Source organism: Aythya ferina, assembly GCF_964211825.1.
Source record: "Aythya ferina genome assembly, chromosome: 4".
Classification (NCBI taxonomy): Eukaryota; Metazoa; Chordata; class Aves; order Anseriformes; family Anatidae; genus Aythya; species Aythya ferina.
The window spans coordinates 40385014-40409183 of record NC_140300.1 but is presented as its reverse complement, the minus strand read 5'-3'; the positions used below and the strand labels follow the sequence as shown (position 1 = coordinate 40409183).

The following is a 24170-nucleotide window of genomic DNA, read 5'->3' as shown; positions in this document are numbered from 1 at the left end:
TCCCCTTTGATATGACAATGACTTTGCACAGGGAGAGGACCTTTCCCAGAAGAAGAATTGTTTCAAGAACTGATGAAGGGTGAAAAGAAATTGGCAGCATATCATTAAAAAAGCTGAAAGAAAGACAGCGCACCTTGGCATATAGGAGAAGGGGGAGGGAGGAGGCTCTGGAGGCGCTGCTAAGAGGCCAGCTTAAAGCCCTCCTAACAATGTGCAGTCGCTCTCCCCGGCTCGCCCATTGATTTCCTCCTGCCCTCCACAGGCCTGGCTGCAGTTAAACCTTGTGTCCTCCACGTGATGCCGAACCGAATCAGATTCTGCTTTTAGTTGTTCGATCAAATTTTCCTTCCTTGAGCTTAGAAGGCACACTTGGGACTTCATAGTAATTGCCTCCCCACGCTGAACTGCTGATACCTTTATTGGATTGGCGTAGGGTTTCAGAGGACTGTGTTTAACATGCAGTGAGCCGCAGCAATGCAAACAGCTCCAGTGTTTAAACAAGCATCCATTAGGCCAGGAAACAAGACAGTGCCAGCCCATTTGGTGCTCTTTAGTGCTGGCAGCTTGAGGTGAGTGGTGCAGCAGGGCTTGCAGGATGGGGGAGACACGAGTGCAGCGTCAGGAAAACAAGCAGAGCATCTCTGTAGGGCTGTGAGAAGCCAGCGAGGGGGGGGGGAGGAACTGTTGCGACTGGGGACATGTGCAAAGCTCATTAATATCTCATTATGTTCGAATCGCAGTCTCCCAGCAGATTGGCATTAACATGTGATGTGCTGGAGGAAGGGGCTACAGGAGAGCGGCAGGGATATTTTAAGCAAGCTGTTTTATTTTATTTTCTTTTTCCCTTTACATTGAAGAAGCGGAAAAAATAGCGTGCGCGAGGCAAGGTGCCAGCAGACCACGATGTTTTGTGCATCAGCCCAACGCAGTACGCTCCACCAAGCAAGAACCGTGCTCCGCTGGGCTTATCGTAGTCCCCACCAGCATCACGCAGTATTTCTAATAAACCTCCTTTCTTTTCAGGAGTGCTTAACTCAGCTGTAAAATTTGGCTCAGCGGGAAACTTCCAGCATTCAGGCGCTAAGCCCAGGATTAATTCCCCCTACCCCAACCAGACGGATTGGGAGTGCTGGGGGTGCTGTGACATTTTGCTTCCCTCTGTAAGTTCGTAGAGAGAAAGATGTTGGAAATACTTTTTTTTTTCTCATGCTCTTAAACTGAAATAGCTTTTGTTTTATCCTTAACTGGAGCATTGCAGTCATTAGCTTATCAGCTGATAAGCTGCAGTCATTAGCTTATCAGCTGACATCAGTGCCCATACTGGCTTCTGCAGACCACATACGTTTTTCTGATAAGATCTTGGCTGCCATGTTACCAGGCAAATAACCATTCGTTTTCAGGGCGGTTATTCCTTGATTCTCTAGACCCGAACCTATAAATCCTCCTAGGAAATGAAAGACAACTCCCAACAACGGCTCGCCCAAGGAAGAAAAAGCGTTCGGGGACTTTTTATAGCAGGCTCTCCTCCCTGTGCTCACAGTTACTAATTGCCTGATTTATCTCGGGAAACTCTCATTGAGAAGACTCCAGGCAGGAGAGGGACGGAAAATGAAGTGCTGTTGTGCTCTGCAGCACCGGGCTTTCAGGCAGGAGGCTGTTTTACTGACACATACCAATGAAATCTATGTTTTTTGCTCCTCTGCAGACAGATAATCATTCTACTATTGCATACAAAAATCATTTTAATAGGTGCTCTATTTGAGGAGACATTTATAGCCAAACTGTAAGAAAATCATTCTCGTTCAATTCCTTTTGTGCTACGAGAGCACAGCAACGGTTAAATTAGCTCCGACTCTTACAAAACGCTTGCAAGCCCATAGATCTTGGTTCAGACTGCATATTATGTTTGAACTTCATTGCCCAGGCTATTTGTTATGTGTTTATCCTTCTTGGTAAACTTTCTTGTACTTTTATGGAACAATATTGGAGCCCTCCAGTGGCCAAACTAATCAGTCTGAGGAATGGAGTTCAAGTTCTGCCAGGGAGGTCGGTTATTTTTCTCTATTAAAAAATTAATATTGTGATGTTTTTGTATGCAAAATTTACCGAGAGTTTATTCAAGTCACAGCAGCTTATGTGAAGAGTGAGGAAAGCTAGGAAAAAGAATGAGTAGTCTCTTTGCATATCTAGGATCTCCATGTATTTATTCTTCCATATTTTCAGGAATTTAATGAGCTGATTGTTTAAATAAATTCAGTTAGATTACATTTTCTGAGAGGGCTCCTTTGTGCATATAAAGCAGAGAAAACACATTTGGGGTAGCATGACAATTGATGTTTCCTTTCCTCTTTGTGCTGTGGCTGTCTGCGGTGTGGCAGGTCTGTTGTCTGGGCACGACATCGTTCCTATGAGGGGCAACAGGATGAAGATTTCGGCTTTAAGGCTTCCTCGTTGGCTGCTCCCGTTCCCTTTCTGCCCATGATACCCACTGCAGGTGTGAAATAATAGATTTTATTTATAACGTTTGCCATGGACACTAGTAAGAGGGCTACGTTGTGAGTTCTCCTTGTGAAGAATGTCGAGGTGTCCCCTGGCAAAGCTGGCAGCTAAAATTGCCCACGTATGCCTGCTCTCAGTTGGTGTGACAGCTATCACAGCTCTCCCTTTCCAGCACTGAGCACCCGGCGATGCTCCCTGGGAACCCCATATCGGATAAGTAGGTCATGGTAATGTTGGACTTTGGGGAGGAAGCGAGAGGTGACCAGGGGATGAGGAGGAAGGGTGTTCATTTGTTTGTCCCTCGATAGGATGACCAGGGTCGGACATTCAGCCCCTGTCCAAAAAGCAGGTAAGCAAGCTGAGCACCCGAGGTTGTTATTCCTGTACTGCCTCATCTTTATGCAGGGGTCACTGGAAGTGGGTTTGTACCACTCGGTGTTACAGAGCTGCAGCTTTACAAAATCGTGTATTGCCACCAAAACGCTTCAGGATGAGAACACTCAAGAGCTGGCAGAAAGGGGTTTCTGTTTGTTGTGTAGCGAAAAGCTGCTAAGTGGGTTTTCTTCTGCAGGCACTGTAGATAGAACAATTGTAGCAGAGCATTTAGCCTGGTATCCTCCCTACAACCGGGATCAGGAGGCAGTGTGTAAGGAGCAGAGCAGGCATGGTGTCAGCCTTCCCCAGCACGCCTGCCCCTCTTCCCCCAGCACCGTTGTAAGACCCACTGGGTGATCCCAGCCGTCAGCAGTTGAAGGTTTCTTTTTATTCTTACAGGGTGGGGTGAAAGTGAGGGAAGCCAAGCAACTGAGCTGCAGCAGGAACCTGTTGCTTATGCTGCAGATAGGGGCAGGTTGTGCAATTTCCCTGGGCTGGCAGGCGCTGGGATTCCTGGAGCAGCTTGTGGCATCGTTTTGCCTTTCATGTTTTGTGTGCGAGGCTGAGAACTGCTGCAGGAGATGGTTGCCCAGCTCCAATTGACTTTTTGAGGGAGCTGCTAATGAGGTCAGTTTTTCTCATGGCTTTTCCAGGACCTGTGAGCACCAGCAGAGCAGGGAAGAAAGCGCTGGATAGCTGGGGAGAGGCTGAGCGCAGAGCACACGCTGAGGCTGGGAGCAAGAGGTGGCCTCGGAGCTGTCGGAAGGAGGCTAATGCTTTGCTTTCTGCAGTCATGTAGCTATGAGTGAGGCACAAGCTGTGAAAATATGGGAAATTTTGACAGGAGAGGAGGGTTGATGGGAGCAAGCGCTCCCCCACCTGCCTGGTGCACCTTTCAAACCCATCTCCAAAGCCTCCCATCGCCACCTGGAGCTGCTGCCACCGCTGCTGGCTTTTTGTAGCCTCCTCTGATGGCCGCCACCACCCAGACCAGAGCTTCAGGGGTCCGGCAGAGCTGCAGGAAGGCGGAGGAGGCAGGCAGCCGGCGTAGCTCTTAGCTCCTCATGGGGCAGCAGCTCCAGAGCAGCGTTATCCCCAGGGGCTCCCGCCTGTCCGGAGCGGCGCTGTGTGGGAGCTGGGGAAGCCGGAGGGCACGGGCTGTGTCTGGCAGCCCTGCTGTGCCGGGACCGCCAGGCCAGTCTGCACCCTGCTGGGGCTGAGTCTGCAGCTCTGTGGTTTGAACTTCTGCTGGGCAGTGGCTGCCTCGGGAGGCGGCGTTCCCAAGGAGGGCACCGTGCGCTGCTGCGGGACCTGTCCCGTCCCCTGCGGCTCCTCAGGGAGCCTCTCACCCAGTCTCTGTGTGTTATCTTGCTGCCTGGTAAGGTTCCCAGGTCCTCTACTGAGAGAGCAGCCTCGGGTAGTTTGTGCTGCTGCGGGGAACACTGGAAGGGGAAGAATATCTGCTGGAGGTGTGAGAAAGATCTCCAATAATTTTCTTCAGACAGGATCTTCTCTGAAGCTGTTCTATTCGCGATTGCAATGCTGGGCACCCTGTCAATCAGGAATGCAATTTAGTAACCAAATCCTAACCTTTTATTCCCCATTACCCGACGCCTGATCACCTCCCCTGTTTCCTCATGGCCTGAGCACTACAGGTTCACAAGCTACTCAACGCTCCTCTACACCCTATACGTACAATTTTTCTGTCTTTTCAACCCTTTAATTTCTCCCTTCTTATGTTTTGAGAACTTGTGATCTTTGTTTTACTGCTCCCACACTGCTCATCCTGTTTTTCTCCAGCTCCTACCTTATTTTGGAACAGCGAGGCCTTCTGCTGTCCACTTATCTACTGAGCATTTCTCCTTATTGTGACTACACAAATACCTTGGGATACGGAAAAGTGATTCTCTCCTGCAAAAACACAACTGTTTCTCACAGTAGGTTCAGGCATGGCAGCGCTTTCTCGCTAGCAGGGAGAGGAGAAGGCTGCCACCACTTTCCTGATGAGTCAGGGAAATCCACTCCGCCTGCAGTGGTGAGTGCTTCGTGTATGGTTATTGCGGTTCGGAGCTCGGGATCTGGCAGTACCAGGCAGCTTTGGGTTTGGCAAAAAAAAAGAACAAACAAAAAGTGACTTCTGTCCCCAGACGTACCGAGACCACGGTCTCCTGCAAATCCTTGCTGCAGCCACCAGGACCCAGGACATTCAGGGTCGGTTCTCGGCTTGGTGTCTTCCACCTGGCCTTGAAAAAAGTCACTCTGGGGCAGCTGTGCGTTGGGAAGCTGGGCCCTTAATGTAATTCTGAAATATGCTAATTGCCAGGCTTTTGTTTTCATTTGACAGTTTTGAAAAGCTTGGAAGAAAGGAGGAAAAATAAAAGAGCATTGTAAATAGCCCTAGGAAAAACCTCAACCTGCTGCCCATGTAATTTCCTTTATAAACAAACTCTCATACTAGGGGCGGCTTTATCACCCAGCAGATTTGTGCACCATTCTGCATGCCTGATACCTAGTCGATTTTCCATCTTTTCTCGAGCGTGCCTGCTCATTGTTGAAGTTGTTACTAAGGTTACTGCCGCTGTTATTAAATAAGGAAGAAGTGCTTGCTTATCCCAAAGCTTGTATATATTTCTCTGCTATCTGTGTGTCTAATTAAGCATAGTTTTTCTCTCTCTCCAGACTGTGCTTAGACCATCATGGTTATAAGGCTGCTATTTATCTGTAATTTAAACTCCCGGTCCCTCCTGCTACCTCTCCCTTTATCTCTGCCTCTTTTAAATAGTCCAGAAGTGATTAAGCATGTAGATAACGAAACAAGAACTTGGACCTGCACAACTTTTTTTCTCCCTTGGCATTGCAAGAAAATAAGTGTCTTTCCAAGAGCGCATGTAATACCATAATTACAGGCCAAACTATGAAGATCTCTTTTTTTTTTTTTTTCTTACAGTTTAGTGGGACAAAACTTAAGCCTCTGGAAATGAAACTGGAGGAAGGACTTGACACCACACAGACAGAAATCTTAATTAAACACAGATGTCAACAGCAGCAACATGTAATTAGTGCCCTAATTGTGACTGGGCACGTCATCTTGGTGGCTTGGGGAGGATCCAGATGCAGGCATCTGACTGTGGATGCCTCCCTTTGAGCTAGCTACCGGGGCTGCCTTTAAGGTCGGTGAAAAGAAAGACACTTCTAGAGCATGGCTTATGTCACTCCTACCCCAGCTGGGTATAGAGGATATGAATCGTGGCCTTAAGACTCCAAGGAATCAACTCGTTCTTGCCTGCAGCTTTCTTATGGTGCCTACAGGAGTTTGGGGGCTCTTGCTGTCATGGTTGTAGTATGTTTGTCTGTTTGTGCTTTGAGGAAATGCAAGATATTTTATATTCCCATTGGCTGGGCACAGAATTTGGGAGATTTTAATTGAGTTTTAGGCATGCTGCTGAGTTCATATACAACTTCAGGCAAGCTCCCTGCTCTCTGAAGTCAAATGCAGAGGTTTAATCTGGGTTTACATCTGAATGGCAGACACCATTTAAGTGCTAAGTGATGCTTTGCATTTCTTTAGGCATACAAATGATTTTTTTCTATTTCAGATTTAGCCCAGCTCAGTTCTTCCCTGAGACCCAACTCCACTTAATCCTGGTAGTAGCCCAAGAGCACTTTATCAGCAGGCTAAGGAATTGGAAGTGCCCTGGTCCGAGGTGGCTCGTCACTGCTAGGCCAGAAGAAAAAGTTGGGAATGCAAAGTCTTTTCAGAAGGAAAAATAAGATGAGAGGAAGCCCAGTAGGTGAATGCACAGCTGGTTTATGGTGCATTTCTGTGGTTTATCTAACAACAAAATATAATGCCTAGTGCTTCAGACCTCTGAGGGGTTTAGTAAAGAACCGTGGTGTTCTCTGTGACTCAGCCTTGGATCTTGTTTACCTACAGCATCTAACAATAGAAAATGTTCCTTTGTCTTTGTTTATTTGACACTGTTAGAGACACAAGCTTTCAGAGGTGAAGAGGGCTTGAAATCTAACTTTTGTTTGGATTAACTGCTAATAAGTGCTTAGTACCCATGGATGGCTGTGACACAAGACCACAAGAATGTCATGGCAGCAAGCACATGCACATGTGTGCACGTGTGGAGAATACAGGGATTATTTTTCTCAGCCATCAGGTGGAAAAGGTTAAAAAAATAAGTATTATGCACAATGGCCATGCACATAGCTGCAGTTTCTTCCTTTGGAGGGCTGTTTTCAAAACACACAGATAAAAAAAATAAATAATCTGTTGGTATGTGGGTTCAGGGCCAAGTAACTGGGAATTTGTCCTGTTTAGCAGAGCACTTCCCACCTCTCTCTCTGTCAGCTTTTAGGTTTGTGAGGAGGCGTCATGAAGCATTGTACACCCTCAGGATTTTTGCAAACTTTTCCTGCCATTGCTCCAACTGAGTTCAGCTTCAGAGCAGCGAGCAGCTTGGGGAATTGCCCTGCAGGCAGGTTGCTGTGCTTAGGGACGCTGTGTTGCTCTAGACAAGCTGCGAGTAGAACTGAGCACCTGTCTGTATAGACGTACCTGTATGGCTTAAGAAGGTAGAAATGTGGTTTCCCCTCAATAATAGCTAACATTTTTTCAGAAACGTTCAGTGATGAGATACCCTGGCGATGCAGTACCTGCAAAACTTCACAGAGCAGCTTTAGGAGGAGCGCAGAGCAGCAAACGCGAGACTCCTGTTCACAAGACTGGCTCCCGCTGAGGTGCTCAACATCAAGCAGCAGGTCACATCCAGCCTGTGGGCTCTTCCCCGCCTGTCAGAGTAGTTTATTTAGATTGGGCACAGGCACCTTTCTTCTTGATGTCCTTCAGACATCAACAGAGAAGCATGCTCTAGGCCAGATGATTTCACAGGCGCTGCTGGCATTTGCTGCAGGCAGCTGCCTTTTCCGGATGCCTCACAGCCCGTTCCCCAACACTGGGCACGTGCCACCACATCTGTGCCCACGCTGGGCATCATTATCACGTGGCAAGCCAATGTGCATTCACGCTGCTGAGGAAGCTGCTGGGGGCACTGGGAGACGTGGCCCACACTGCTCACTGTATGGGCATGAACGGCCAGGAGCAAACACTGAGTCACTGGGGCAGATTTCCTGCAGCTGCTCTCTTCCCTAGGTGCTCCAGGTGCGTGCACGGAGAGGAGAGATACACCACGTTGTGAAAGAGCGCGTCCTTTTCAGCATCTGCCCTTTGGGAAGCACAAAGCCAGTGCATATATGCAAATCAACAGCACTGTGCTCGTACTTTCAGCCTAGGAAGGGGATGGGATTTATACTGGGGTGAAGATGGCTGTTACAGAGGAAATAAGGAAGATGAGACCCAAGCAAAGGTCTCAGATGGCATTGTTGGTTGTATAAATTGTTCTTTATATTTTAGATTGCTTAGGGTGCACAAGGAGAAGCATGCGCTTAAATGCTTCGCTGAATCAGAGCCTTGATTTGTTTAAAATCTCTTTTCTTCTTCTTTATACTTCTTCAGCAGACGTAAATGGTGCATTTGCAGTTCACCCCGCGCAGCAGGTCCAGCCTTGGGAGTCTGTGACTGATAATCGCCGGGATCTGGGAGACCAGACGAGTACTTTTCCATTAGTTGTTGTTGCGTGCCTTTGTGAGACTCAAGGTCAGCTGGAGGTGAAGGCATTGAGGCAACAAAGAAGTAAAGTTTGTGTGGTTTGCTTGGCCATATTTAGGGCAAAACTGCTATTCACTTTTTTTTTCTGGCCTTTAGCCGGTGGCAAATAGCTCTCAAACAGTGCTCAGAATAATTCAGAACGTGTCTGGGGCATTTTGTGCAATCCTCTGACTCCTTTAGTCTTCAGAGGTCTTCAAGGATCCTGCAAATTTTTTTACAGTGCTGGCTATAACTTGTACTGAAAGGAAAAGGGAACGTAAAGAAGATTTGTTTCATTAGAGTTAGTGTCCAGCTCTGAAGAAATTTTGGTGCAGAAGAAATAATCTTACCAACTGGACCCTCAGCTCCCAGTGAACTTCACAGGAGCTGAGGGCTTCAGAGCATTGCATGAGTGGGCTATGTAAGACCCCATAGGTTTTGTAAAGGAGTCTTACAAAACTGCTGCTGCGTGCAGTCTTCTAAACAGATATGCAAAGGCAAGGCAAACAGGCTGGTCTAGCATTACTCTTTCCTAGAGATGGATCGAGTTGGGTGTACTGATGAGGGAACTGTTGGCATGAAGGGAAAAAGAAGAAATCCATTTTGGATTTTTCCAACGCCCAGTTTGTTGTTGTTGTTTAATGGCCTGTACCTTAGCACACTTCTGCTTTCAGGCCCATCTGTCCCATGGTCCTTCTTTTTCTTTCTGTTTCCTGAAGGACATGGCTCAGGAGCATAATGAGAATTAGGGCTTGGAAGAATTGTAGTATTACCTCATCAGCGTGCCAGAAATTCTCTCTGTGGTCCCCCATCACGGGTGGATCTCCTTTGCAAGGCCTACTGCCCTGTTAACTTCTTTAAGTTGTGCTTAGATAACCTACAGTCCTTCAAAAGTATTTCTCCTCACAAAGAAGTCGTCAGGTCACTGATTTCCTCAGACAAGCTGCACAGGCCAGGCACAGGGGACGGCTGGGGAAGAGGAGACAGGCTTGTGGAGAGAAATTCTGGGATAAATTAGCCACTTTGTTTGCAGCATAGTATCTAACTTGGCTTGTTGTTGATTCACAGGATTTTTCTTTTATATGTGATGGTTGTGGAAATCTGTTAGTTGTGATCCTAATGCATTTTCCACTGGAAGATTTTTTTTTACGGTGGTGGAATCCAAAAAGGTGACTAACGTGTGGGCTTGAACAGGTACAGTCTGTAGACTACTTGACATTCATTCCCATCCTTTGCTGGTGGTATCGAACATTTTGCTTAGAAAACCATGAATTGAACTTAGTGGTGTGGAAGAATCCCTGAAATTACTTATCCCATGTTGTTTTGAGGAACCCCCGATGCTCCTTCATGCAACTACGGCATAAGTATTAACCATGTGGAGGTGAGGTGGTGCTTGTTGGGAGTTAACATAGCAGCAAAATGAATGGGAGACAACTGCACGGGGCGAGTTCAGCCTTCTGGTAGCTTGCTGAGAGTCTTCTGCACATCATAGGCTAGACTGGCTTCTGCAATAAAGGAGGTTGAATAGGAGCTCACGGTCCTCAGAAACCAACAGGGTGATAGGAGGAGTGGTGGCATGCCTCCCTCCACCATCCCGCATCTCTTCTGTTTACTTCCTCGGCATTTCTCTGCAAATATTCTTGATAAGTATATTATGCATGTAGATCGCACCATGGCGGTACTTTGCATGCAACTGGAAGGTAAATTGCTTGCTCTAAACATAGAAGGGGCTCTTTCCTCAAGCGCCTAGACAAGATTTCAGTCTCTTGATGCAGAAGTCATAATCAGAGCTTGTATCTACCACTGCCTTTTAATGACAAATGGAAGCAGAGGCAGAGGCAGAGAGCTGCTGCTCCTTCACAGAGCACAGCAATGCTTTTCTGTCCCGAATGCCCCTTCGCTTGGCAGGCAGGGTGGCACAAGCACCCTGCTCTAGCTTGCCAGGACTTGTGCCCATCCCAGGATGATCCAGGGCAAGATTTCCCCCAGGAGACAGTTTGTGGTGCCGCATAGCAGGTTAAAGAACTAGTGAGTAGGGATTGAGCAGCCGTAGTGCAAAACCAAGCACGTGCAACGCCGCTGGTTGTGCTGCTTTGCTGCTGCTCAGTTCAAAACACGAGCTTCCTGCGTTTCTTTTGTACCCTCATTTGCAGATCTTCAGGAGGTACAGCTTTAATAATCCGCAGGCTCTGCTTTTTATCATTAGTTTTTCTCCTGTCCAGATACAAAGCAGATTGGGTATGTTTTCAAAGGGTGGAGATTTATCAGCACAGCTCCCAGACAAGTCAATTAGAGGCTGCCTGGCTAAATCCTCGTAACACGCTTTGAAAGCGTAGCTCCTGCCGTCTGCGAGGGCAATGCCGGGAGAGCGCAGCTCAGCCGTGCGGTGTGAGAGACGGGAGCAGGCCCTGCCAGCTAAGTAGTTTAGCACTCAGGCTCTTAGCACCTTCATTAAGACTTTTGCACAAACAGAGGAGTGCTGGCACTCCGTACGTGACGAGCTTGCTGCTTCGCCAGTGTTTACCCAGTTGGGCTAAAGCAGGATTAGGTTGGACGGACCTAAAGAGGAGCAAGCCATGCAGATCGTGCGCTCAGGCTGGAAGGCTGCTGACAATGATGACAGCATTTCATCCATGAAATAATTTGTGCTCTGAAGTCCAGTTAAACTTGCCAATAATTCCGCATTGAGAAAATTAATTGCATCCATTGCCTGTGTTTTACTCAACAGCTTCCCGGGGGACCCTGCACTCCAAATCTCCTCAAAGCGTGTCATTGAGCGTCTCTGCATTCGTATTTAAGTTGGAGTTGTGTGGTGGGAGAGAGGGAAATTACAAAGGGAAAATATTTTAAAGGCAAACTGGAATTGATACATAAGATACGTGCACATATGTCTTCAGAAAGAGCACAGCTGTTTTTTTTCCCAGCCTGTTGTAGACGTACATGATTTGAGCAGCGAAGTTGGATGTTTTGTATATATTTCTCCACTACTTCGTGTATACATTTCTCCACCCCTGCGTGCCTCGTTAGTGAGGCACTCTCCACTCTGCTAATTCCTACAGCAAAAAATGCCTGTCTCGCAGCAGCGCAATGGGGCGGTTTAGAAGAGTGCAGTAAACACCGGTGAAGATGTTTGTCTTGATTATTTTGCTGAAATTAATATGCACGGGGCTGGAAGCCCTCTGTTATCCCACAGCTCGAGCAATGGAAGCACAAAACTTCTTTGCACTGCGATCGGGCAGAACTGAGCCCAGGGGGAGGCACAGATGCAGGCCTCTCTCTCTCCTCCACAGAAACGTGTCTCCTTCCCTTCTCTTGCTCTTCCCTCTCTGGAAGCGCTGATGAAACTCCTGCTGCTTCTTGCTTTTCTCTGCCTGTTCCAGCCCCTGTGAGCATCCCCACCCTGCTGACAGCCAGGCGGGCAGCTCCGGCAAGGGCCCTGCTGCTGCCAGCCTCCCATCCAGGTGGCCACTAGAAATTGGAGCTCCTCCTGTCCCACAGACCCGGCTACCAAGCGAGGAAATGGACGGGGTTCCTCACTGCTGGCTCGTTCAGGCTTCTGAAAGGCTGTCGTGCTCTCCCCAGCATGACACCTGCAGCAAGGTTAATTAAGATTATTAAGAGGCCGCCGTGGAGCTGAAGGACCTCAGATGCTGGTCAGGAGAGGTGGCTGCGGTGCCCTTTGGCACTGATGACTCCTTAATGTCCCTCTGAAGTGGCCCAGCAGGGGCGGGGGAGCAGGGGATGAGGAATGCTTCTGGGTGCCGAAGCTGGGTCTGAGGCGTGCAAACAGCAGTGCTGCTTATTCCTTATTGATCTCAGGTGGGGTGGTTATGTCTCTGCTTAGGAGAGCTGTCAGGTCAAATCCAATTGCTTAGTGTCACCTGCCAGCAACCCCTGGGACGCGTGCCGAGCTGCCGGTACCGTCTGAGAGCAGCCCAAGATGCTCAGGGGTGAATCACTGCAGCTTTTGGGGTGCAGGATGGAGGCGGCGTGCTTGGCAGAGCCCCTGGCGAGCTCGAGGGGTGGAAGGGAGCAGAAAGATGGGGCAAGCTGAGGAAAACCTGGGAGAAGAGGTGCTGAGGTGGGCAGACTGATGGGAGGGGAAGCAGAAATCCTGCTGGGAGGGCCTGGGGTGGGTCTCAGCTCTCAGCACCACTGCCCAGCTGCTGGGTGAGAGCACCTGCACGGGCAGCCCCAGCCTCCTGCTCTGCGGGCTCACAGACCCTCCGGCCATCAGCTGGATGTGGAGCTGTGCTAGGCACTGCTGGCTGTGCTCAGCCTCGACAAGCAGACAGAGGATTTAGTCTCTGCGCCTTTTTTTCCCTTTCTTTTTTTTTTTTTAATTTTTGAAAGAGCAATAAAAGGACTAAACAGCCGCCGTCCTGGTCACTCCCCATACATAATTGAAATAGCTGCCCACTGAAGTCAGCGTGAGCAGGGGGATGGGGCCGGGTAAGTGGCTCTGACTGTTGCTATAACAACAGCACCTTGGTCTAATTTCTTTTGAAAAATGAATTGCTGCTGGTGGGATGAAGCGAAGCAGCTTCTCCCAGCAGACGAAAGCTCTGCCGACAGCCTCGCCGCTCCCCTGTTTGTGTGTTGGGAATGTTGTGGCATGGCCCAGCCACCATGCCCAAAACTTCAGGACAGGTCAGATGAGACCTTTTGGGTCCCCGTGTGTCTGTGTGCTTGCATGCACAGCCTCCGTCCTCCTCCATCCCCCCCCAGCTGAGTCATTTCACAAGTCAACACACTAAAGTTTGACCTTTTCCTGCTCTGCAACAGGAGTTTCTCCAAAGGCATATAAATAACAGCCAGTCCTGCTTCACCCTGCCTTCCGCTCTGGGACAGAAACCCGCTGTGAAATGCGGTTCCATCGGCCAAATATTTTGTGTAAAGAAGGCTAAAGGCCTATGAACCTGGCAAGGATTTTATTTGTATTTTATTTTATTCATTGAGAGTCTTGTCCTAGACACAGATCTCTAAGGTGCTGCTAATATCTTCACGATGCACGCTGTCAGTTACTTGCACGAGCCATATACTACTTCTTAGAAGGAAGTGGAAGACGCTTTACAGGAGAATATTTTACTTCAGGTTTCGTTTTCGCAGAGGGAAGGGGAAGTGCTGGGATTTTTTTCCCAGACGCTGAAATCCTGATGCAGTAAGCTCTTTGCCAGAGTATGCTCAGCGTACGATATTCAAGCCAGCCAGTAGTTGACATGGTTGTCAGGAGTGAAATCAGGATATGAAAATGAACACCTGCATTGAAATAAGTTGAGAATATTTGTGTGGTACCTAAAAGAGATGCATCTATTGCTAAGGCCCCCGACCCCTCCAAAATGCTGGAGCCAAGATGCTTGCCAAAAGTTTGGCAAAGTCAGCCGCAAAGTTTGTTTACAGCATGTTCCCTTCAAATAAACCTGTTTATTATGTTTCTGCCTACCTCCACTTGTTTGGTGAAGAAAGAGATCAGATTTTTCCAGTGTTTGTTAGCCCCCAGTATCCTAAAAGATCTGAAGGAGAACAACGCGGAGCAAGAAGCTTAGAAAAATAGGGTTAATTTTGTTTTCATTTGCAACACGGCAAGATTTCTGTACATCTGATATTTGATGGAAAATAGTTTCCATCTTGAAGCTGCTTCTTGTTGTAATACATAATAAACACAGTTACTAATATTTATATACTAAGCCTGCTTTTACTTTTGCTAAAGTCCTTGTATATTTGTACAGGGGGACATCCAAGTTTCAGAGCATGACTAAATCTTTAGGAGCTGGTATTTTTAGGGCTGGTTATTTGCCACTAGATAGTTCTGATTCTCTTGGTAAACATTCACGTACAAATAAGGTGATGGATACAGGATAAATTAACAAAAGATATAAAACCTGAAAACGTATCGCTCCCACCCATATTTTGTAAGGGAAACCTTCAAACTGATGTGAAATGCACGGAGTTAATTTTGTAATATTTCTCAGGAAATAGCCACTCTTACTAATCCCTGGTGTGTTATTAAGACAAGTGAAGGTTTTTCTTTCTTGTGTGAACTGTTCTTTGTGTCCTGAAGTCTGTCCCAGGTCCTTTGGTATGAGCGTTCAGCATTTTGCCAGTATGACCTCGGGGCCAAGCTTTGGATGTTTCTTTGAACCCTGTTTTAGCGCATGCGTGCCACTGAACTTAGCAGCCCTTCAGTGGCTGCTTTGCTGACATGGAAGCAAAGAGGAACAGCGCCTTCCTCGTGAGACTGCTTGGGACTGGAGTGAGGACGGTGGAGAACTGTTAATTGGGTGAGAGGCCCACGAGGGACCCCACTTAGATATGCCATTGTAAGCCATTATAGCAGCAGCGTTACCGCACACCTGCACCTGAAGGCAGCTTTTCTTCCCTTGTTCTGAAGAAAGGGAATTTGGAAGCAGCTCTCCTCTCCTGTCCATGAAGTGGTACTGCTCCACACCCACACCGTCCTCTCCTTGTCCCCGGGGTGTGAGCCAGGGCCAGGCACAGCTCAGTAAAACAAGCTCGGGGGCTTGGTGGAAGTTTTCTGCCGCACGCCAGCGATGCTGGTTAAAAAGCAGCAGGGAGCTGCAGTGCTGCACAGCGGTGTTCAGCTTAACACAGGTCTTCAGGGGAGGGGATGGAGGAGGTGAGAGTTGTATTATAAGCCCCCATGTGGGATTTGATGTTTCTCCTTCACACTAGTCTTTGGGTGTTGCCTTACCTTCTGCATCGCTGTTAGCTGGCACAGCCTGCCCACGGGTGGTAATTGCCTTGTGAGGTTGCTGCTCCCATGGGATGGAGAGAAGGGAAAGAGATGGCTCTGCCTGTGCGGCTGCGTGCTGTGCAGCCTGGTGTGCTCGCACAGTTTCTGACTGAGGTGGCTTTGTTAGGAAGGCCACATCTCTGCGGAGGACCAGCACAGGGCTTAGCATCCTGCAAGTGCGCAGCTGGGACCATAGCCACGTGTGCACAGGCCGTGTCCTTCTGCATCATACCCCAAACAGTGCACACAGGACCAAGAGGAAAGAGAAGGGTGCAGCCTTCTCAGAGACTCCCGTCTGAATGAGGATGAGATGATGAGATAGGGATTTGCTTGCCTGTTCTGCTCATGGGATGAAAGAGGGGGAGCCGGCTCTCTGGGATGGGAGAAATAAATGGGATCTGGGTTGTGGGAAGAAAGAAGGTTGAGGACCTCTAGGTTAGGGCAGGGGTGGGAGCTGAGTGTCTGGGATTTTCATACCAGTAAAAATACTTTAAAAATTTGATAAAATCTTTCATTTTTTTTGTCCTCTATTGTTCTAGTATCAAGGATGCAAGTGTGTCCTGAAGGAGTTTGCTAGAGCTATGACCTCTTTGCTTCCTCTCCTCCCCACTATTGTTTTTTGCCTTCGCTAAAGAGGGCTGCTTTTTTTAGCCTGGTACATAAGCAGAGAACTTAACTTTTGGTGTGGTAGCAGACTGTAACGTTGCTTTGGTGTTCTTCTTTTAACCTAAAGAAAAGCTTGTATTAACACATTATTTTTTATAATATTTATACAGCTAATTTGGTTGCTTTCCGGGACTTGTCTTGCTTTGTTATCATTTCTATTAGTTATTTTTCTTATATGTTAGCTCCTAGCTTCTCTTCTTTGCTAGCCTTTTTTTGTGATTTGATTACGTTAGCATCGTGCAAACTGCCTACTATTTTTTAGAGTAGATAATTTTTTTTCCTCATTTAAAACTGATTCTCAATATGTTTGCAGCCAAAGAACAGAGAGCTAATCAAATGAAACGATGTTAATGAATTTTCTCCAAAAATTTTAGTGTCAGCAACGCATGTTTCAATACAAGCAGTCAATCAGTTGTATTGCAGGTATTTTTCAAAAAAAAAAAAAAAAAAAAAAAAAAGAAATTACAAAAAAAAATCAGAGTATATAGTAAATTCTAGTGCTTTATTTCTTCTATACATCTAATTTGAGACTCCTTTAAGGAGTCAAAGTGTCAGAAGAACATTACTGAGTGTTTTGTGAAAGCAAAAGTTTCACGACTGTATTAGGCACCAAAAAGTTGGAATGCTTGATTTGTTCTCTAAAATTTGGGTAGTTTGGAGAGTACAGACGTGTTTTACAGTTCTGTGACTTGTGGGCCTGTGCTCTCCTGTTCAAGGCCAGGGTGAGTTGGGGTCTGGGGGGGGTGTTGGTTTGTTGGTGTTTTGTTTTCATCTGTCTTCTCAAATTGATCAAGGCATAAAAATGAAATCAAAGAAACTTCCTAATTAGTTTTTAAAACTTGCCGTCTCCAGTCGTCTGAGTGACAAGCATCTGTCACAAAGCTCATCAGCAGTATTTTTTGTCTCTGCAGCTGGTTAATATTTTTTTCTCTTCTTTTCTTTTAAGCTTCAAGAGACAGTGAAAAGGAAGTTGGAAGGTGCACGTTCACCCATCAATGGAGAGCAGCAGAATGGAGTTTGTGATGGCAGCTTTTCTCCAACCAGCAAGCGGATACGGAAGGATGTACCAGGCATCGAGGCAATCAACAGCTTGCCTAATAATTTGCCTTTGCCTGCTGTTTCTCCTCTTCACCAGCTTGACATGAAAGCGTCCCTGCCCCTGCAGAACAGTGGAACTCACGGTAGTGGGCTAGAAGACTTGGGTAAAAACGGCGGGCTTTCAGAGATAAAGCTCCCCGTTAATGGTTGCAATGAGCTAGATGATGGTTTTAACATCCTGCAGAACAAGGAGCTAAAGCAAGAGCCTTTGGATGACCCTACCTGCATAGACACTTCAGAAACATCTCTTTCAAACCAGAATAAGCTTTTCTCGGACATTAATCTGAATGATCAGGAGTGGCAGGAGCTAATAGATGAACTAGCAAACACTGTTCCGGAAGACGACATACAGGATTTGTTCAATGAAGACTTTGAAGAGAAGAAGGAGCCAGAATTCCCCAGGCCTGCCACAGAGACTCAAGAGAGTGCGAGTGTTAAAAGTGATCCATCTCATTCCCCATTTGCTCATGTTCCATTGGGATCTCCCCAGGTGAGGCCTTCGTCTTCTGGTCCTCCGTTTTCAAATGTTTCCACAGCCTCTAGTATAACTTCCGTATCCAGCGCTCCACCAGCTCCAATCCAGGCGGGCTCACCAGCAAACTGTGTTGTTCAATCACCTCAAACTCCCAACCAGGCCCTCACGCCAGGCCAAACTCAGACGCGGTCTGGAAATGGCTATCTTATGAACCCAGCAGGACCAACTGTGGCAGGATCAGGGCCTGGGCCTGTGAATATGCCAACTGCAGACTTGTCTCCAGCTGAGCAGCTCAAGCAAATGGCTGCACAGCAGCAGCAGAGGGCCAAGCTCATGCAGCAGAAGCAGCAGCAGCAGCATCCAAATCAAGCCTCAAGCTGGTCACCTGTCGGCCCTCCATCTAGTCCCTATGGAGGACCTTTCAGTGCAGACAAACCAAATAGTCCAATGATGTATCCCCAAGCCTTTAACAACCAAAACCCAATAGTGCCTCCTATGGCAAACAATCCACAGAAGACCACAATTAATAACTACCTCCCTCAGAATCACATGAATATGATCAATCAGCAGCCAAATAACCTGGGCACAAACTCCTTAAGCAAACAGCCCAATATGCTTTCTTATGGCAACACCAAACCTCTGACCCACTTCAATGCTGAGCTGAGCCAGAGGATGACCCCGCCGATGGCAAATCCCAGCAAGAACCCCATGATGCCATACATACAGCAGCAGCAGTCCCAGCAGCCCCAGATGCAAGCTCAGATGGCACACCTGAGCGAGGAGCAGAAACGCATGCTCATCATGAAGCAGAAAGGAATGATGAACCAGCCCATGGCATATGCAACACTTCCTTCGCTCGGTCAGGTAAGTGTGAACATGTGATATGCAGACAACCAAAACGGTCAAATACAAAGGTTTAATAACTCTTTGTATGGTCTCTTCGTCTTCTTTCTGTTGGAAAGTATGGGATGTTATTGCAGATGCTTCTTGGATTTTCATGTGATTTTGGAGCTTGATCATTTTATGAAATGACTGAAATGATGTTGCGTTATATGTAAGAAATGTTAAATGACTGTTTTTCTGAGCCAGCACTGTTTCCCTGTGCTTCTACTGATGACTGCATAGGGCCACTTTGGGAAGCTTTGGTTCTGAAGTTATTCACCTCCTTGAGGAGTTTGTTTCCTTTCTTGTTACGTAAGATTTGATGATTTTGGATCCCAAACCACTGTATAGCTTAGCTTCCACAGTGTAGTTACCATAATAACACAAAGATGGAGTGGTTGGCCCCTTCCTCTTGGGATGAGGATCTAACCAGCTTTAAACAGCGTATTTGGCATTTTGGTTCAGGTAATAAAGGAAGGACATTTTGGGTGCTGAATGTCTTTGGTTTCCATTGGAAGAAGTAAACATAACTGAATGCTTTTAGTGGTGCTTGAACCATGCCTGAAATTAGATGGTTTATTTCAGGACTTTCAAGAAGTCTTTAGCAACCTCAAGTATTATAATGTTGTGAATCTGTACAGTCTTCTGACTTGCGTTCATCAAGAGGCTAACTTGGCATCTGTCTGGCTTGTATTCCATGCTGACCTCTGGTGTAGCAGCTGCTAGGCTTGTGGAATAATTCGGAATGAGTTAATAATTGGTTTGAATAATGGTTATAGTAACACCAAGCAGCCCTATCACCACCTAGGTCATCTGGGTATTCTTGCTTGAGCAGGCTCTGTAAAGATCTGCACGCTGGTGTAATGGAGAAGCTAGAGAATAAATCTTCTGAATGTTGTTGTAAGGTTTTTAGGAAAGAATTAAAGTTAATAATCAGTTCACAAAGTAGGTGATGCGTTCGCAGAAGTTATGTGCCACCAAAACATGTCAGGAATTCGGATATAATAGTACGCTAATAGAGTTGTTGGTTGATAGTTTTACTGTAACATCATTTTACAAATTCCGCTGTTTCCACGCCACCTACAAGGAGTACTTCCTTCTGAGCATGGTTTAACTGTGACTCACACTGTAATGCATGTGGAAGTACAGAAAAAAATGTCATTTCTTCAGGCCATAGTTTGGGAATCTACCAATAGGAGGAGCAGGAGCTTTGCCAGGTCAGAGGCCATCTCATATTATTTGAAACGAATTGCAAAACCCTCCTGTTTATGGTTCAGGATGTGTTGTGACAGCTCAAAGGTTCATATTGCTATTTTAATTCGGCTTGCCTGCTGCTTTAGAAATCGCCAGTCTGAAGCCTCTTCCTTTTGTGATGACTTATCTAGAGAAATGCTGTGATAATGACATAAAACTCACTGTAATCTGAGCTACAGATTTGTCAGGTTGTAATTGAGAGGCATGTAATGTTTGGCCAGGCGGTCTAATGCTTTATAGTTTCTTTTCTTTGTTTTTGTTAAATCTGTTGAAGTCAAAGATCATCAAACAGTTGAGAGGAGGAACTGCCTATGTGAAAGAGTTAATGTCATCCCCTCCATTTCATAAGTTGAGAAATTCATGTTACTATCTCGCTGCAGTTCTCCAGCGTGAACAGGAAGTCGAGATTTCATATATCTAATCTCACTCAGTTCCTTTTTTTAATGTAGGAAAAAGCTAGATGTTTGGATAAAACTAGACTTTCTTCCAAAGCCAAGACCAGATATTAAGTCATTTCTCTTTCTCGTAAAGAAGAAATAAAAGACAAAACCCCATTTTGTTACATAATATGTGCAGTGCACATTTCATGACCCAGTTGGGATGAAGGAGACTCTTGCTTTCATGTAGATACAGTAAGGTCCCTTCACTACTTGTGAAACCACTTGTCTACCCAGAAGGGATTTTGTTTAGTGAGGAAAGTTGAAAAAATGGATTTCTAACTAAAAAGTATTTCTTTATTCCTTCCCTTCCTGCTTCCCCGAAAAACATTTCTCTGGAAAATTGGAATGAGTTATTATTGCGAGATGTGCTTGGTAGAAACTGATTGGTTTTGCAAAGGTGGCAAAAAGATGTGCTGATATTCTTGCGTTGAATCCAGAAGGATGCAGATTATCTGATCCTACTACTTGCTGCAGGACGTGGACGGTCAGAGTTGCCAGATCATGTACGGAAAAGAAGGAGATTGCACCCTTCAGTTTAAAACACATTTCTGAGCATAAGGGGAATGTATCTCTCAGTGAGTTTATCATTTCTGCTTTCGTTGTAGTTTTGGTCTTTGACATAGAATTGCAAAAGAGTATGTGTGTTAAATAATCACGAGGATTTAACAAATGGCATTCCAGGGGGAAAGAAGTTCCAGCTATTCTGTTGTATGGTTAGCACTGACTGTGTGTTTCTGCCAGGTGACTGCTGCAGGGGCATGTGCAGGGCTCGAAAGGTGATTTAGGAACATGAGGCATGTGTGAAAGACAACGCCTGGTCTTATTTTCTGTGTTCCACAAAATCCGAGCATGGCTGGCGTTGTGTGTTTGTATACACATGCACGACATAAATGTACATTAATTAAACCCATATCCATTTTGGCCGTTCTGCTGTTAATGAGCAGTAATGTTAGTCAGCCATGGCTCCGATCACGTAGGGTGCTTCAGAGGGACGCCATTTTGTCGGCTCAGCCGGGACCTTGCGGACATGCTGTGGAGGTCACTAGCCTGTGGCTGTCCCGTGAATGTGTCCGTGAGTGACTGGTGGTGGGGTTTGTGTCCTGGGGCTGCTGAGCCAGAAGCCCTCGTAAGGAAAGGTGGCATCTGGAGAGGAAGCCATTTAGCTTGGTGTCGGTGCGAGTGGCAGGACAGGCAGGGTGCTCACTGAGCAGCCTCGCTGGCAAAACCAGCGTCCAGCAGATGTGGATTATCTCTGAAGGCTTTCTGCAGTGCCAGCACTGAAACTATTCCTGTCAGAGGTGCTAGTCCTTCACTTCACTGAGCAGACCCAGGACAGGTGCTGGCGCTGCGCTTGTATCCCCTCCACACCAAAGTGTTTATCCCACAACACGATCACCGCGATTTTATCCTGTAGCTGTTCTCCTCAAAGGAGCACTGAGCTCAGCAGGGCTCCATCCTGCTGCTGGTGTTCCCTCGTGCCTGACTTTTCTCCACTTGGTCAGGCTTGTGCTTGGAAATCCCCACTCCTAGCCCTGCCCCACATACCCTGATCTGCCCTAGAACTGGGTATTAGTTTGTGAGGAGGCAGCAAGTGTTGCCCCTTAGCCTCGTCCTTATCCTGGGTGCTTCCTGCATTCTTGCTTAGCCTGGGGCTACAGGATAAAACATCAAGCACAGATTTTTCCTGGGGCTGGAAACCTCTAAGGTATTTGAGGACTTGAGGTCTTCTGCTGTTCAGTGCTTCCTGCGTGATAGTGAAAGGAACTGGTTTCACACCAAGGTGCAACAGGGGCTTTCTTAGACTTGTATGTGATTTAAAAAATAAAAGCAAACCTAAAACAACCTCCTCTCTAAACATTTAGACCTTTGTTTAACCTAAATTGTTCCATTTAGTTTTTGAAGGTATTTGTAAGGTTTAATGGTAGTCTTCTTTTTTTTTTTTTTCTTTTTTCCTTTCTTCCTTTTCTTTTTGTTTTTTCTTTTTTAAACCAAAAGTAATTTCAAACTGGGGAAAAGTGAAAACATTTTCTTTGGAAAAATTCAGAATCATTAATTGTGCCTGTTCTTGGTTCCAGCTGTTCAATATGTATGCATAATGGTAAGAGAAGAAAGCAGCCAAATGGAATAGATGTTGAATGGCTGAGCGAGAATTTGATGTTTGGAGCCAAGTGAGGGAGGGAGAGTAATGAGAGGTCGAAACAAAACAGAATTCTCTGTGGGTGTAAGAAAAATAAAACTAGACTGCAGCTCTTTGCCTGCATGCGACTGTGAGGATGCTGCAATTATCGTTCTTATTGAAACCACTAGTTATGTTGTTTGAAATTGGAGGGATGTGAATGAAGAGGAGAAATGACACCATACTGGAAGAGCTACCTTCAAATTCTCTTTTCTGTCTTTTGTTTTAGTCTTATAAATTGAAGAAGCGTCATCTGCTCAGTCTGTTTTTGCATGTGAAGGATGAAGGGAGATCTGTGTCCAGAGAACATTTCTGAAATGTAATAGTCTTCGTCCTTTCCAAGTGAAAAGGTGTGTTTCTTGCTGGAATAGTGAAAGACATTTTATGCTTTCCTGAAGGTTATCTTTGGGATAGTGAGAAAAAGAGATTAATGTTCTGGGATTTGGCTTTTTTTTAAAGCCTACCTGAAAGTAAAGAAGAAAGGCTACAGATCTGTATTCACTGCATGAAAGTGTAGCAGAAACGGAACCGTCTTACTAGATTTTAGGGGGAAACAAGCTGGAATGGAAATAATGACTGACACTTTGAGGATCACTTGCTGAACAACTTACAGAGACATAGTGAATGCCTGTCGTTGCTGTGTTTGACTTATAAACATTATTTTCTTCAAAAGATTTGCACTGGAGTTCAAATGCAGTGCCTGCCTTTTATAAATGCCAAAATTTGCTCCCTAGAAGTCAGTCTGCTGTAGATTCTTAAGGACAGAAGGGAATGAGCTTGGATGGATTCTTGCCATCTTACCAGGCATTTTGTAAAGACTGGCCTGGCCTTCTAGTACTTCCCTTTCCAGTACCATCTGCCCATTTTCTTGGGAAGGAGGTCATATTAGCAGAAATCACAAGAAACAAATATTGGACAGTATTTGGCTAAGATCAGATCTCCACAGCACAATCCTAAAAACAAACAAACAGAGAAAAAACCTTTTAGCTTGCTGATATTTCCTCATTAACTATCTTTCAGAACCTGTGAGTATGTACTTTTTAACCTAATACACCGTTTGTTCATTCCATATACCTACTGTTTTTCTCTAATACCAAGTTTTTCTCTAGTCTAAGCCTTGTAAAATCACAGGATAACCGCACTGCTCCCATGTCCCGACTGGATAAATAATCTTACCGTAAGAAAGCCATGGCTCTCTGTGGTGAAACCATGCTGACCAGTATTCCTGTTTTATCCTCTGAGTCACTGCTGATAGAGAGCTGAAAGAAATTGTTCCATTGTTTTGCTGGAGACGTGTCAGAATAAGCAACCTTTTCCTCATTTTGAATATGACGATTGTGGCGGCAAGTCTTCAATTCTTAGAAATTTCTACATTTTTCCAAGATTTGTTAAAATACATTGCTGTGTGATTGGCTTCTGGTCTAGTTTCATGAAGACTGAGAGCGTGAGTTATTCTTGTCCATAAATAAGCTTACTTCTAGAAGCAGAAATTGTCTTTTTCTGACTGTACAAGGAGCATATTTAATGTCCTCTATTTTGGAGTCACCAGAATAGCATATTACTTATCCCTACACAGTCTGGATTGCAGCATAAAGAGCAGTTTGCTCTGTTGTTCAGCTAGGCCTGTAAGTCTGGTGATACAACATGTGCCAACCAGCACTCCTGAAGTTTCATTAGCTACCACTGTAATCTCAAAGCATGGTGATTTTGAAACGTCTATAGCCAGTATTATTTTTACTTAAAATGTTACCCCTTCCTGCTTCTTTTTTGCTACTTTTTTCTTAGAGTGCAAGTCGTCATCATCCATTTAAGTTTTCCAGTCTTGTAACCCATTCCACATGCTTTCAGCAATACCAACCACAATCCATTTCTTGCTGTTCGCAAGCCTCTCTAACTCT

The 24170-nt window shown here is 46.0% G+C and overlaps 1 protein-coding gene across 9 annotated transcripts in view; it reads left to right on the top strand.

Annotated features, from left to right (window-relative positions):
• The window catches only part of MAML3 (mastermind like transcriptional coactivator 3), a 253535-nt gene that overhangs the window by 169540 nt on the left and 59825 nt on the right, over window positions 1–24170 (top strand). For 5 of the 9 annotated variants that reach the window (XM_084517411.1, XM_084517410.1, XM_084517413.1 and 2 more), the window contains 2 exons: window positions 1024–1160; window positions 16894–18384. In XM_084517411.1, coding sequence (XP_084373537.1) covers window positions 1024–1160; window positions 16894–18384 — 1628 coding nt within the window. The remainder of the gene's footprint in view (window positions 1–1023; window positions 1161–16893; window positions 18385–24170) is intronic. The other 4 variants (XM_084517415.1, XM_084517408.1, XM_084517407.1 and 1 more) reach the window with 1 other exon arrangement.